The 11,132-nt window shown below is 42.2% G+C and overlaps 1 protein-coding gene across 1 annotated transcript; it reads right to left on the reverse strand.

The window, feature by feature from the left end:
• Positions 1 to 663: 663 nt before the first annotated feature.
• On the reverse strand, positions 664 to 10,471 carry LOC119133900 (probable DNA polymerase). The gene is made up of 5 exons (XM_037270097.1): positions 9,811 to 10,471; positions 8,889 to 9,771; positions 883 to 996; positions 773 to 834; positions 664 to 669 (listed from the first exon to the last, which is right to left on the reverse strand). Exons 1-5 carry the CDS (start codon positions 10,441 to 10,443, stop codon positions 664 to 666), a joined length of 1,698 nt encoding a protein of 565 aa, XP_037125992.1. The 5' UTR covers positions 10,444 to 10,471.
• Between the last annotated feature and the right edge of the window lie 661 nt (positions 10,472 to 11,132).

The raw sequence follows: 11,132 nt of genomic DNA on the forward strand, positions 1-11,132 counted from the left end.
CTCTGGGGATTTAGATTTTTTTATGAAATCGGGGAGCTTTTTTTCTTCATGAAAAACCGAGAAATATCTGGACCAAACAACGACTCTGAACCAACCAGCACGTATGGTTTGTTGAATTCAAATGACTGGGGTGTGATAAACCAACTCCTACTCCAGGTTGTGACTGAATTTCTAGATGAATACGGCATCCAAGGCGAGCTGAACATAACCTGGGTTTCAAGAATTACGGTTAGCGGGAAATGTTTTCTACGGCTTAAAGTTTCTCCTCAAACTACTGATGGAGCAGAAGATGGAGAGCTAATCGATCTACTGTATCTGACGCTAGAAGTGTTTAATAGTGAATGTGGGGTTTTCCAGACAATAATCAACGTACCATTAGCAGAGTGGCTTGAAAGAATGCAGGCATTTGGTGACAGTATTACAAAACTTTTTGTAGATAGCTGTGTCTGGATAAATACCATTGGAGCGAAACATAAATTGACTTTAGATTAGCCTCACTAAAAACACACGCACACACACCTTTTTTTTTTTTTTTTTTTTTTTTTTTCTTACGACTGCCACAGAAACTGGGGAGGAGGGTGTAACCATTAGCATTTAGGGGAGGGGGTTGTAATCATTAGCACACCTCTGTATAAGAGGAGGCAGCTTCTAACACACGGCCCCTCATACCTGAAGCCAAGAGAGAGATCAACAAAAACATGGCTCAAAAAAGATCTGCCAGACGACTTTTACCAGGTTTTGCATCTGTGGAGACCGGACCAGGAGAAAAAACCTCAAGGGGGATGCAGACGGAGCCAAACGGGACGATAACACTATGGACAAGCCCCGAGAAATCTGCCGGTGAGACAAACAAGGCAGACACGACTTTCATCACATCTCCACAAGCAAACATGGCGGCTGAGGTGGCTGTGCAAACGCCATCAAAGATCTTTGAGTTCCTCATGCCGTATGGGGCCGCATCACAGACAGCGGACGTGTGGTCCACCCCCGACAATTCTGCCGCAGAGACAAATCAGGCCGACATGGCGTTCATCACATCTCCACAAGCAAACTTGGCGATGCAGCCAGCATCAAGGGTCTCTGAGTTGCTGTATGGGTTTCAGTCGCAGTCAGGTGACGTGGTCGCTGCCCCGCCGCCCAGCTCCAGACAGAGATTCGAGCGCATCTTCGGACCCCCATCTACCATCGAGCTAACGCCACCTGTTGGTTCAGAGAGTGAGGAAACTAGAGCGCCATCGCCAACCTTCGAGCTGGTAGAGAGTCGGCCAACGCCACCTGCTGGTTCAGAGGGGGACGAGACCCGCTTAGCAAACGGGGTGGAGCAACGTGATCAATGGTCTTCATATCCAGCCAGACACCTGTTCGACGACACGTGCGTGAGTTATCCTGAAAGAGGTTTCGACTTGCCATGCTTAACCTACGATGATGCCGTCCACATGATCGGTCCTGAGGCATTAGCTAGAGAGGTTGATGGTTCGGAGACCTACATCGATCTTCCGACGCTGATGGACGATACAGATGCGGACTTGCCATGCTTATCCTACGATGATGCCGTCCACATGATCGCTCCCGAGCCATTAGCCATAGTGGTTGATGATTCGGAGCCCTACATCGATCTCACGACGCTGATGGACGACACAGATGCGGAAGACTACCCTCTCCTCCCCTCTGGGGATAACATTCCGATGCAAACGATGACATCATCACCTGCGAAAATCGACATTCCCAAGGATTTATACATGATGAATGTAGAACCACTTTCATGGTTGGTAGTGGAAGATTACACACGTGTGAAACTAATCGTGGCTTACCTATTGTACGATGCCTTAATAGAACATGCAAAAACAATGTGTGACGGATGTGTACTCGATGACCTCAGCCAGCTACACCATACATGCTTTTATTTTTATGCAAATTATGAAACAGTGACGGCTGAGCTATGCAATGCTAACTTTCTACACACGTTATCGACCATGCTCTTTTATTTTAGGACAGCTGCTCCTCTTAAAAGCATATGCAACACCGCTGCGGCCATTTTACACGATCTCCCCCATGAACGCAAGATCTTTGCTCGGCTCCGTTGTATAAAACAAGAATTTAGTGACATTGTGGTGCTGAGTAAGAGTGAAGTCGGGCTATTATTCAGAACCTTTGGAAAAACACAATGGGAAATGTTGTGAGGAAAACATGGGCCCAACTGGCTGCTGATCTAGCATTGTTTTTAGACTATATTAAATACTATTTGCTAGATGATATAACTACATGGTTAAGGAGACTTGAAACCCTAATTGAAGTCAAAATACTACCGTCTATGTTATTTTCATACATGCGTTATGCTGAACCTTAGAAGCTGTAGAAAAACTTTTTCTTACTGTTTTTATTTTTACTGCTGTGTGCTTTCTACTCTTTTTACTCATTAGTAAATGTTTTTTGTAATAAACTAATGTGACCAGCAAAGTGATTGTTTTCTGTGTTTATTCTATTTAAAAAATCTCATTAGTAAATGTTTTTTGTAATAAACTAATGTGACCAGCAAAGTGATTTTCTGTGTTTATTCTATTAAAAAATCTCATACTTGTATGATTTATTAGCTGTGACACATTTTGTTACGCGTCAATCCGCATCTAACAATGGGGGGTGACAGATGTCTTCAAAAACTCTATTATAAAGCTAATAACCCAGCTAGTTACGGAGGGGAGGCACGTTTACACAAAGGGGCGACTGTTAACTGTAAAAACACTAATATTAAAAAAGTGAAAGCGTTTCTAGCAGACCAAGATACTTATACTTTACACAAACCAGCCAGAATAACTTTTCCTAGAAATAAAGTTTTTGTTCGAGGTCCTATGAGACAATTTCAAGCAGATTTATGTGATATGCAATCACTAGCACGCTACAATGACGGATATAAGTATTTACTGACCACAATTGATGTGTTTTCGAAACGCGCTTTTGTACGAGTTCTGAAGACCAAATCAGCTTCACATGTGACCCGGGCCTTTGAAGATGTCTTAGCAGTTAGCGGGGTACCCTTACGACTCCAGACAGATAAAGGGAAATAATTTTTTGACAAACATTTCCAGAAATTAATGAGACAGCATAATATTATACATTTTGCAACGTCTTCTGACACAAAGGCGCAAACGGTTGAACGCTTTCACAGAACGTTGAAATCACGAATGTGGAGATATTTTACCGCCAAAAACACACAACGATATGTCGATGTAATTCAGGATTTTATTATCAGCTATAATGACAGTTTCCATACTAGTATAAAAATGACACCTAATGCCGTAAACGTGGATAATAGAGACATTGTTTTCACCAACCTGTACGCAAACAATCCCTTCCGTCGGGGAATCAAGTTCCGCTTCGCTCCAGGCGATACGGTCCGGCTCTCCAAATTGAGAGGTATCTTTGAAAAGGGTTACTTGCAGAGTTTTACGGACGAAATATTCAGGATAGCACAACGTCTCCACCGCGTCCCGCCTGTCTACAAAATATCGGACTTAGACGGTGTTTCTATAGAAGGCAGCTTTTACGAAGCGGAATTACAAAAAGTAAAAATAAAAAAAAACAAGATTTTCCGTATACAGAAAATTCTTAAATCACGCATCGTGTCAGGCAAACGGGAGTTACTCGTCCACTGGGTTGGCTGGCCAACCAAATTTGACAGCTGGGTCCCCGCATATAGCGTTAAAGACATTTAAAACTCGACAGGACGGTCATTCTGTGAAATTTCAAGATGGGTGATGTCCACAAAGAATTCTACGTAACACTAGCCTCAAATGCTAGCATGCACATCTTTCCTGAGAACACGCTTTCAGAATCTAAAGTGGAATTAGCGCAACATATCGATTTAAAAGGCTCATGGGAGGTCGGATTATGTGAAATTTCATACATCAACTCAATTTCTGACGTTCCTGAGAAAAAACGGGACTTCTACTTCAAACATCTGAAACCTCAAAACTCTCTCGATGACTCTTTACAAGATGATTCGGAAATTAGGCAGATGCTGAAAAATCGAGAAGGTGTTCGGAATTTTTACCTCAAACATACGAAACCTCATATGTCTGTCTTTACAGGGCGATTCCGAGGTTCGACATACGCTGAAAATTCGAGGAGGCGTTTACAACGATCATGAGTCGTTAGCTTCTGAAATCCGAACTCTATTAACTAAAACCAGTACGAGAAAGATTGACATTCAATTTGACCAACATATGCGCAGATATCTGTTTACAGGCGAAGAAGGTTTGAGAATTATGTTCAAGAGCCCCCTAGCGTATATTGTTGGAATGAACCCGGAACATTGGCTCCAGCTCAGACCGGAAGGCGTCTATGGACAACATCCGGCTGATAAAAGAGCCGGTTTATATTTTGTATTCGTTTATACAGATATTGTTCAACATCAAACTATAGGTGACGCTTACGCGCCGATGCTTCGCACTCTCCCCGTTATGGGAAAATACGGAGATGTTATAATTAAGACCTTTAATCCTGTGTACTATTTAAACGTGTGCAGAAGTCATATCGAGACCATTACAGTTAGTCTCCGAACAGACCAGAACACCCCTGTGGAATTTGAATACGGGAAAGTTATCCTCATTTTGCATTTTAGATCGAGATAATAAAAACAATGATGACATCATCCACACATCCCGATATGTATAGATTTGTCGATTATTACGAAACGCAAGTGGGAGGAGCGTTTCAGGGGTTTCAGGGGAGCCCCGTTCAATATGGGCGTGGCCTAGGGTCTATTTTTGCAAAACTCTTCCGTTTCGTGATGCCTATGTTCAAAAGCGGCTTTAACCTGGCGAAGCCACACCTTCAATCCGCTGCTAAAAACATAGCAACGGATGTAGCCGGGCGTGTCATAGAAAGAATTCAACGCAAAACAACTACAACTCAAGAAGGTTCCGGACTTGCAGTTTTATCACGCCGGGGGTTGCATCCTGGTGGGCGGAGAAAAAAGACTGTTAAAAGAAAAAAACGCTCTGCCGATCTCAGATCAGTTAAGAAAAGACGAAGGAGACGGAGGGCAGATATCTTCTCTTAAAAATGGCCCTTCTACATTTTAAATCGCAAGAGTGTGTATTATCAAGTCTCGATTTGTTTTCTTGTCCTTTAACACGACTTTCTATCGAAGACAGTTCTTATGTCGAATTCCTACCGTTGTCGGCCATTGTGGACCAGGGGCCAATCGAATTCTTTATACCCGGGGATGGTTCAAAATATTTAGATTTATCTGACACTCTACTGCACCTGCGTTTAAAAATAACACGTAAAGAACAAGTCGGGATTGTGAATTTTCCGATAAACACAATTTTTAGTCAATTAGATATCTCAATGGGGGGAAGATTAATATCACAGTGTAGTGCAACGCATGCATATAGATCCATCATTGAGTTATTGTTAAACTTTTCAAACGATTCTTTGGAATCCCAGTTCACAGCAGGGATGTTTGCTAAGGACACTAGGGGGCGCATGGACTCTATTATTTTTGATGGTCCAGCTGTCAACGAAGGCCTGGCCCGCCGTGCACAGCTGATGGGAGGATCACGTGAGTTCCACGTCACAGGACCGCTACACGGAGATATTTTCTTTTCCGAACGCCATCTATTGAATAATGTGGATCTACGCCTAAAGTTAACTAGAGCTCCGGACGATTTTTGCCTCATGAGCGCTCCAGACAGCGACTCGTGTCTCAAGATATTAGGAGCTTCACTTTACGTGAAAAAAGTTTCAGTCTCCCCGGCTGTCTCTATTGGTCATGAAGCCGCTTTACATAAAGGTAACGCCTTGTACCCACTAAGTAGAGTCAATATAAAGACTTTTTCTATCCCTCAAAACTCACGGATTTGTCACCAAGATAACCTCTTCCTCGGACATATTCCTAAACAAATTGTACTAGCTATGGTGAATCATAACAGTTTTATGGGACGACGAGATTTAAACCCTTTTAATTTTTTACATTATAACATTGAGTATTTGGCGCTTAGCCACGAAGGTCGCCAGATACCAGCTAAAGCTTTTCAACCCAATTTCGAAGCTGGATTATATACACGTGAATTTCATAATCTATACACAGCTACGGGTCGTTTTTTAAAAGATTTACCGCTCTGTATCGATCAACAAGATTTTAGTCAAGGCTATTCACTTTTTGTCTTCAATTTAAGTCAAGCAGATGATTCCGGTGCTTTGTCGCCCGTGAATAATGGTGTTTTAAGATTAGATTTGCGATTCCGTACGCCCCTCCCACATACAGCCACGCTTATCGTTTACGCGGTCTATGATTCCCTTATTGAGATTAATGCCAAGAGGGAAGTATTGATGGACTATTATTGACACTATGAACGGCCGTGAATTAGATTTGATTATGACTCGGACGCAAAGGGCGCTGTTTGGAGGTGTTTTAGCATCAGACGAGTTAGCTGACGTCAAAGACACGCCCCCCAGACATTATATTGTCAATACACATCCTCGACATCTCCCCGGGGAGCACTGGCTCGCTTTGACTTTAGAATCTGATGGTTTGGCCACATTCTTTGATCCTTTTGGTCTGCCGCCGGACAGTCCTTATTACCCGTCAAGTATATACAGATTTCTGAAGAAGCATTCTAAGCGTATGGAATATCATAACGGGCAACTGCAACACGAATTGAATGACACCTGTGGTCAACATTGCGTCTACTACTTGTCGCAACGAGGGTGGGGCCTGAGCTACAGTGAGGTGATGACGCATTATAGTTCCGATCCTCTGAATAACGACGCTATGGTTACCGATTTTGTCAAGAAATGTCGAAGACCGGATAGGATGCGCGGCGGTCAAATATCTTGTTCATTACATACATTTAAAGAATGTCATTGTCTGAAACCGTGTTAATGTTTTATAAAATCATCATATTCAATAAACATTGTTAAAGAGAGTTACAGAGTCATTTGTTTTTTTTTCAGTAACAGCATTAACGTATCTAACATTTTAATAACTAACCTATTTTACTACCGGCGATCTGTTTTTCCTTTTTTTTAAGCTTACATATTTTGCGTGAGAAACATCATCATCATCATCTTCATCCCTAGCGTATTTCAAACGTTTGAAATCGGCACGAGCAGATGGGTTGGAAATGGTTGATTCAGGTAGATTTAGCTGTGCTAATGTACGCAGAAATTCTGTCCAGCCAGCCGGTTGAGCGGCTAGTTTCTTACCGGTTACAATTAAATGTTTTATCAAATCGCTCATGTGCGAGCCCTTGACAGTTTTCCCTCTAAAAATAAATTCGCTTCGCGGCGTCCACCTTACATCTTCCGCGGATAATTTTTTCAGCACATAGGAGGCGTTGCGGCGATAACGTGGACCAATCGTATCCAAAATATCAGCCCAATCTTCATCTGGCACTTTTTGAGCCGTTTTCCTTTCCTCTTCAACGCCCGTCTCTTCATTACGAATCGTAATAGGAATCTGCTCAGAATCTTTTTGTTTGATCAACCCCAAATAACGCTGCATCAGGGTTTGATAAATTTTGATCTTTTCATATTGGTTTAAATTTTTATTATCCAAAACCTGTTTCATCTCCTCATCCAAAGAATACTCGGCTCTGTCCCTAATGGTAGGGGCTGGCTTATGGAGCCTCTCGAGCTGGTAAGGGGAGATCAGGAACATTTTCTGCGCCGTTTTCAAACTCATTATTTGTTCATAAAGCCACTAATAACACTCCCCAGAACAGGTGCGAATGCCGCTAATAAAGGCAATATGAAACCACCTTTCTGAACTAACACAGCTCTTTTTTTCTTCAGAGTATTTTTCTTATCAGCCAGAAAGCGGATATTTTTCTTCTGCTTTTTTAGTTTTTTATAGAGTTTTGATTTTAAGGGTAGATGTCCTTTTAAAAGATTCAGAGCCATCTCACACAATGCTCTCACTAAACTATTCGGACCTCTGAGAAGTAAATGCTTACGTTTGGCCGGCCTGGATGTAAACAAAGACTTGAGTAACGACGCATTTGTTTTTAAAAGCTTTGTCATCGTTTTATTGTTTGGGTATATAAACTACAGGCCACTGGCTATGTAGTACACCTGTACGTAGTCTATATTGTTCTGGGCACGAAGGCGTCAGATCTATCAGTAAATACCCGTGCGGCTCTTTCGTAGCATCCTCGAAAGATTCCAAAAAAAACTTCCGGTTGCTGGGACAAATTTGATTCGCTAAAACATTCACTTGCAATTTATCACGGGGGTTTTTGAACAGAATCAAATAATTACTGTTTAAACTAATAGTACGGCTGAATTTCCCTTGATGGAATACATTCTGTGTTAGCATTATAACGCTTACATTTTTATGATGTCTATATTGTGTGAATATTCGGACCACTTCCGGATTATCCGAAGCTTGGAAGATGATGTCGTCCAGAACCAGTAGGTGGTGCTGCTGCGGCGGGAACAGCTTCTCGTCATCAAAAGATTCAGGCAGCCCCTTGATGAAAACGATGTCTTTATTCATGTTTTTGAGCTCATCGTACATTGGTTGGTATGAAGTATAAACCCAGACAATATTATCAGGTTTTTTTCTCATAACATGTTCAGGATTTTCTAAAACGGTTCTGACAAAGAATGTTTTACCACAACCTGACGGCCCAGCTATTATGGAGGAAAAAGGAAGTTCTAATCTAGGGTCAAATTCAATCTGGTTAAAAGCCATTTTCCACACACATCTGTATGTATGGAGAGAGATCAATAACCAAATGGTTCAGTGCGGCCTTGATGGAGCAATCTTCTTTTGTCGTATACCACACGAAGCCTTTTGGAAAATGATGTGTTTCTGAGATGAAACCCTCTCTTATCGCGAACAATGCCATGTTGGGGTGCGTAAAGCACATCTGAGATTGCACCTTCTGTGTCGATGTACCCCTGAACCATATTGAGCATGCTATCAAGATTGATACTCTGACCGCTTTCGTGAGTCTGCGTGATCCCTTTCACCTTCATGATTGTGAGGCCGGTCGCTCTTGTCATGTAAGCGTATGTTTTAGGCCCTGCTGAGACAAATTCTGAAATGCTGTCATTCGAAAGCTCATCTGTCAAATCGCCCAGATAATCCCCTAGCGGGAGGGCACTTTCGCCAGGTTTCACCGTGTACACGAGACTGTCTGTGTCGGTGTAAAGAACGCGCGTCTGTAAAATTTCTAAATAGCTGTACATTTTTAGACGTGCATATGCGGTTGTGAAACACGCAGCCGCCACGTTTGATGTTTTTGAGGCGGGTATCTCATTGTTTATGTTGAAACAATACTGTACAATCGAAAGCTTTTCGCTGATAAAGTGGAAGAATTTCACATCATACAGACCCGAAAACAGAAGTTCAAAAAATTCCTCAGATTTTGTCACAATCTTTGTGTTTGTCATGTTCTCACGCTGGGCTAGTTTTCCCCACAGGTTATTTAAACAGAGTTTTGAAACTTGTCGTTTTCCAGGGTTTACAGCAATTTTAGAAGGGTCTAGTTGGATACCCTGATGAATCGCGTAGCTCTGTATGTAATTTTCTCTATCAGCCTGATTGACCGCATGCGCTGGATAGCCTGAAGATTCTTGTTTACCTTTCAGAAATGCTCGCATGTAATCACGGAAAATTGTGTCGCTCGCTCTTGTGTAATGCCATACTTCTGTAATATCTGCAACGGTGTAGCCAAGATCAAGTGCCTTAACAAATTCAGGGGTTGTCCAAACACCTGTTAACGATCTTTGCTCATCATTATGTGTACAGGCTGTCTGTTGATTGTTATGCTCAGCGCAAGTACGACAGAGCGTGAAGACGAGTTTACCTTTAGCTGTTTTGAAAGGTAAAACAGGAAAATACAAACCACGAGGCGGATTGACGGTAGCGCTTATGAAGCCGAAATACAGTCTTGGGTCTTTAAAATCACCGTGGATAATCGTCGGATGACCAATAGGGTAGATGCCTGTACTGTTAATGAAAGGATATAATGATGTGACATCAACGTACAACACCCTCTCGTCAGCTTCTGCCGTGTATCTTAAAACAAATGTGTTTGTTCGACCTCCGAAAAGAGCCTGCCTCGGCTTGAGCGGTGTAGGGAATTTGGTTTTTTTCAGGAATTCCTTAACCTCTATGTTCAATTTTTTCATTTGCAGCCATTCGTGCTCCCACATAATTACAAGGTGCACATCTTGTTTAAGCTGTAGTTCCTGAATTTTCTTTTGGGTGGTGTCAAACCTCTCCTGAAAGGGGCGTTTTGTTGTCGGACATATATTAGAGAGGTTGTAGCATTCTGAGCAGCCGTGGTGATAACAACCAAAATACTCAAAAACTATTTTCATGCCCCCGATTTCAGAATAGCCGTCTACTGTGTAGTTATCTATCTTAACTTCGCCCCCGTTCAATGCATGTCTAATGTAGATATTTTGACTATGCATGATCCATTGCATGTATTGAATAGAATCATGTGAGAAAGCTTTGTATGACGCATGTAGTTGTCTGAAGGCGTAATGGCTAGTGTTTGAGGGGTTAGGAAATTAGTGCGAAAAACTTTCATGCACGCCGAGGCTATTGTGACGGCGTTGAAAGGGTCTGTTCCAGTGGCCTCAAAATACTCGCTCCTGAATTTCTCACATCCTTGCATTAGCAAATCAACATCGTTCTCACAGTAGGCTATCGCCTGTTTAGCAAAATCGAACACACCGTTAGCTTCTTTGTCGTACCATTCATCAAACTTAGCACGTTGAGAGGGTGACATTCGTTCGACATCGTAGTACGTAGGGTCAGGGTGACATCCTACGTAGTTTAGATGTTCTAAAGAGCTGAATTTATGCGGGAAACAACCCTTTGATTTGTCTACAAGGCCCAGGGCCTTAGGCAACGCACTTAGCGGCATCGTTAAGAATGACAACGAGTCTATATAACGAGATTTTGTGTCTAAATCGACAAATGATAGAACCTTGCTCCCCTGCATCAGAATGTCAAGTTTGATACCTAATTCAATCATTCTCTTTATCAAGATGTATGAATCAAAGCCTCTCGCATTATGTGCAACAAATGTCGTTTGTTTAAACCGGGGGTTTCGAAAAAATGTGAGGAATTTGTCAACACAGTCTGTACCAAACCATTGTTTCGCTAG

This window comes from Syngnathus acus, chromosome 14, assembly GCF_901709675.1.
Source record: "Syngnathus acus chromosome 14, fSynAcu1.2, whole genome shotgun sequence".
Taxonomy (NCBI): domain Eukaryota; kingdom Metazoa; phylum Chordata; class Actinopteri; order Syngnathiformes; family Syngnathidae; genus Syngnathus; species Syngnathus acus.

Bases quoted from the DNA above. Each gene is read 5' to 3' on its own strand.
- LOC119133900 (XM_037270097.1), bottom strand. From the start codon at position 10,443: ATGCAATGGATCATGCATAGTCAAAATATCTACATTAGACATGCATTG. The intron at 9,772-9,810 runs GTCTTCACGCTC...GAGCATAACAAT, and splicing joins AAACAGCTAAAGGTAAACTC to CAACAGACAGCCTGTACACA. The intron at 997-8,888 runs GTGCAATCTCAG...TCTCTGCGGCAG, and splicing joins GGGGTACATCGACACAGAAG to AATTGTCGGGGGTGGACCAC.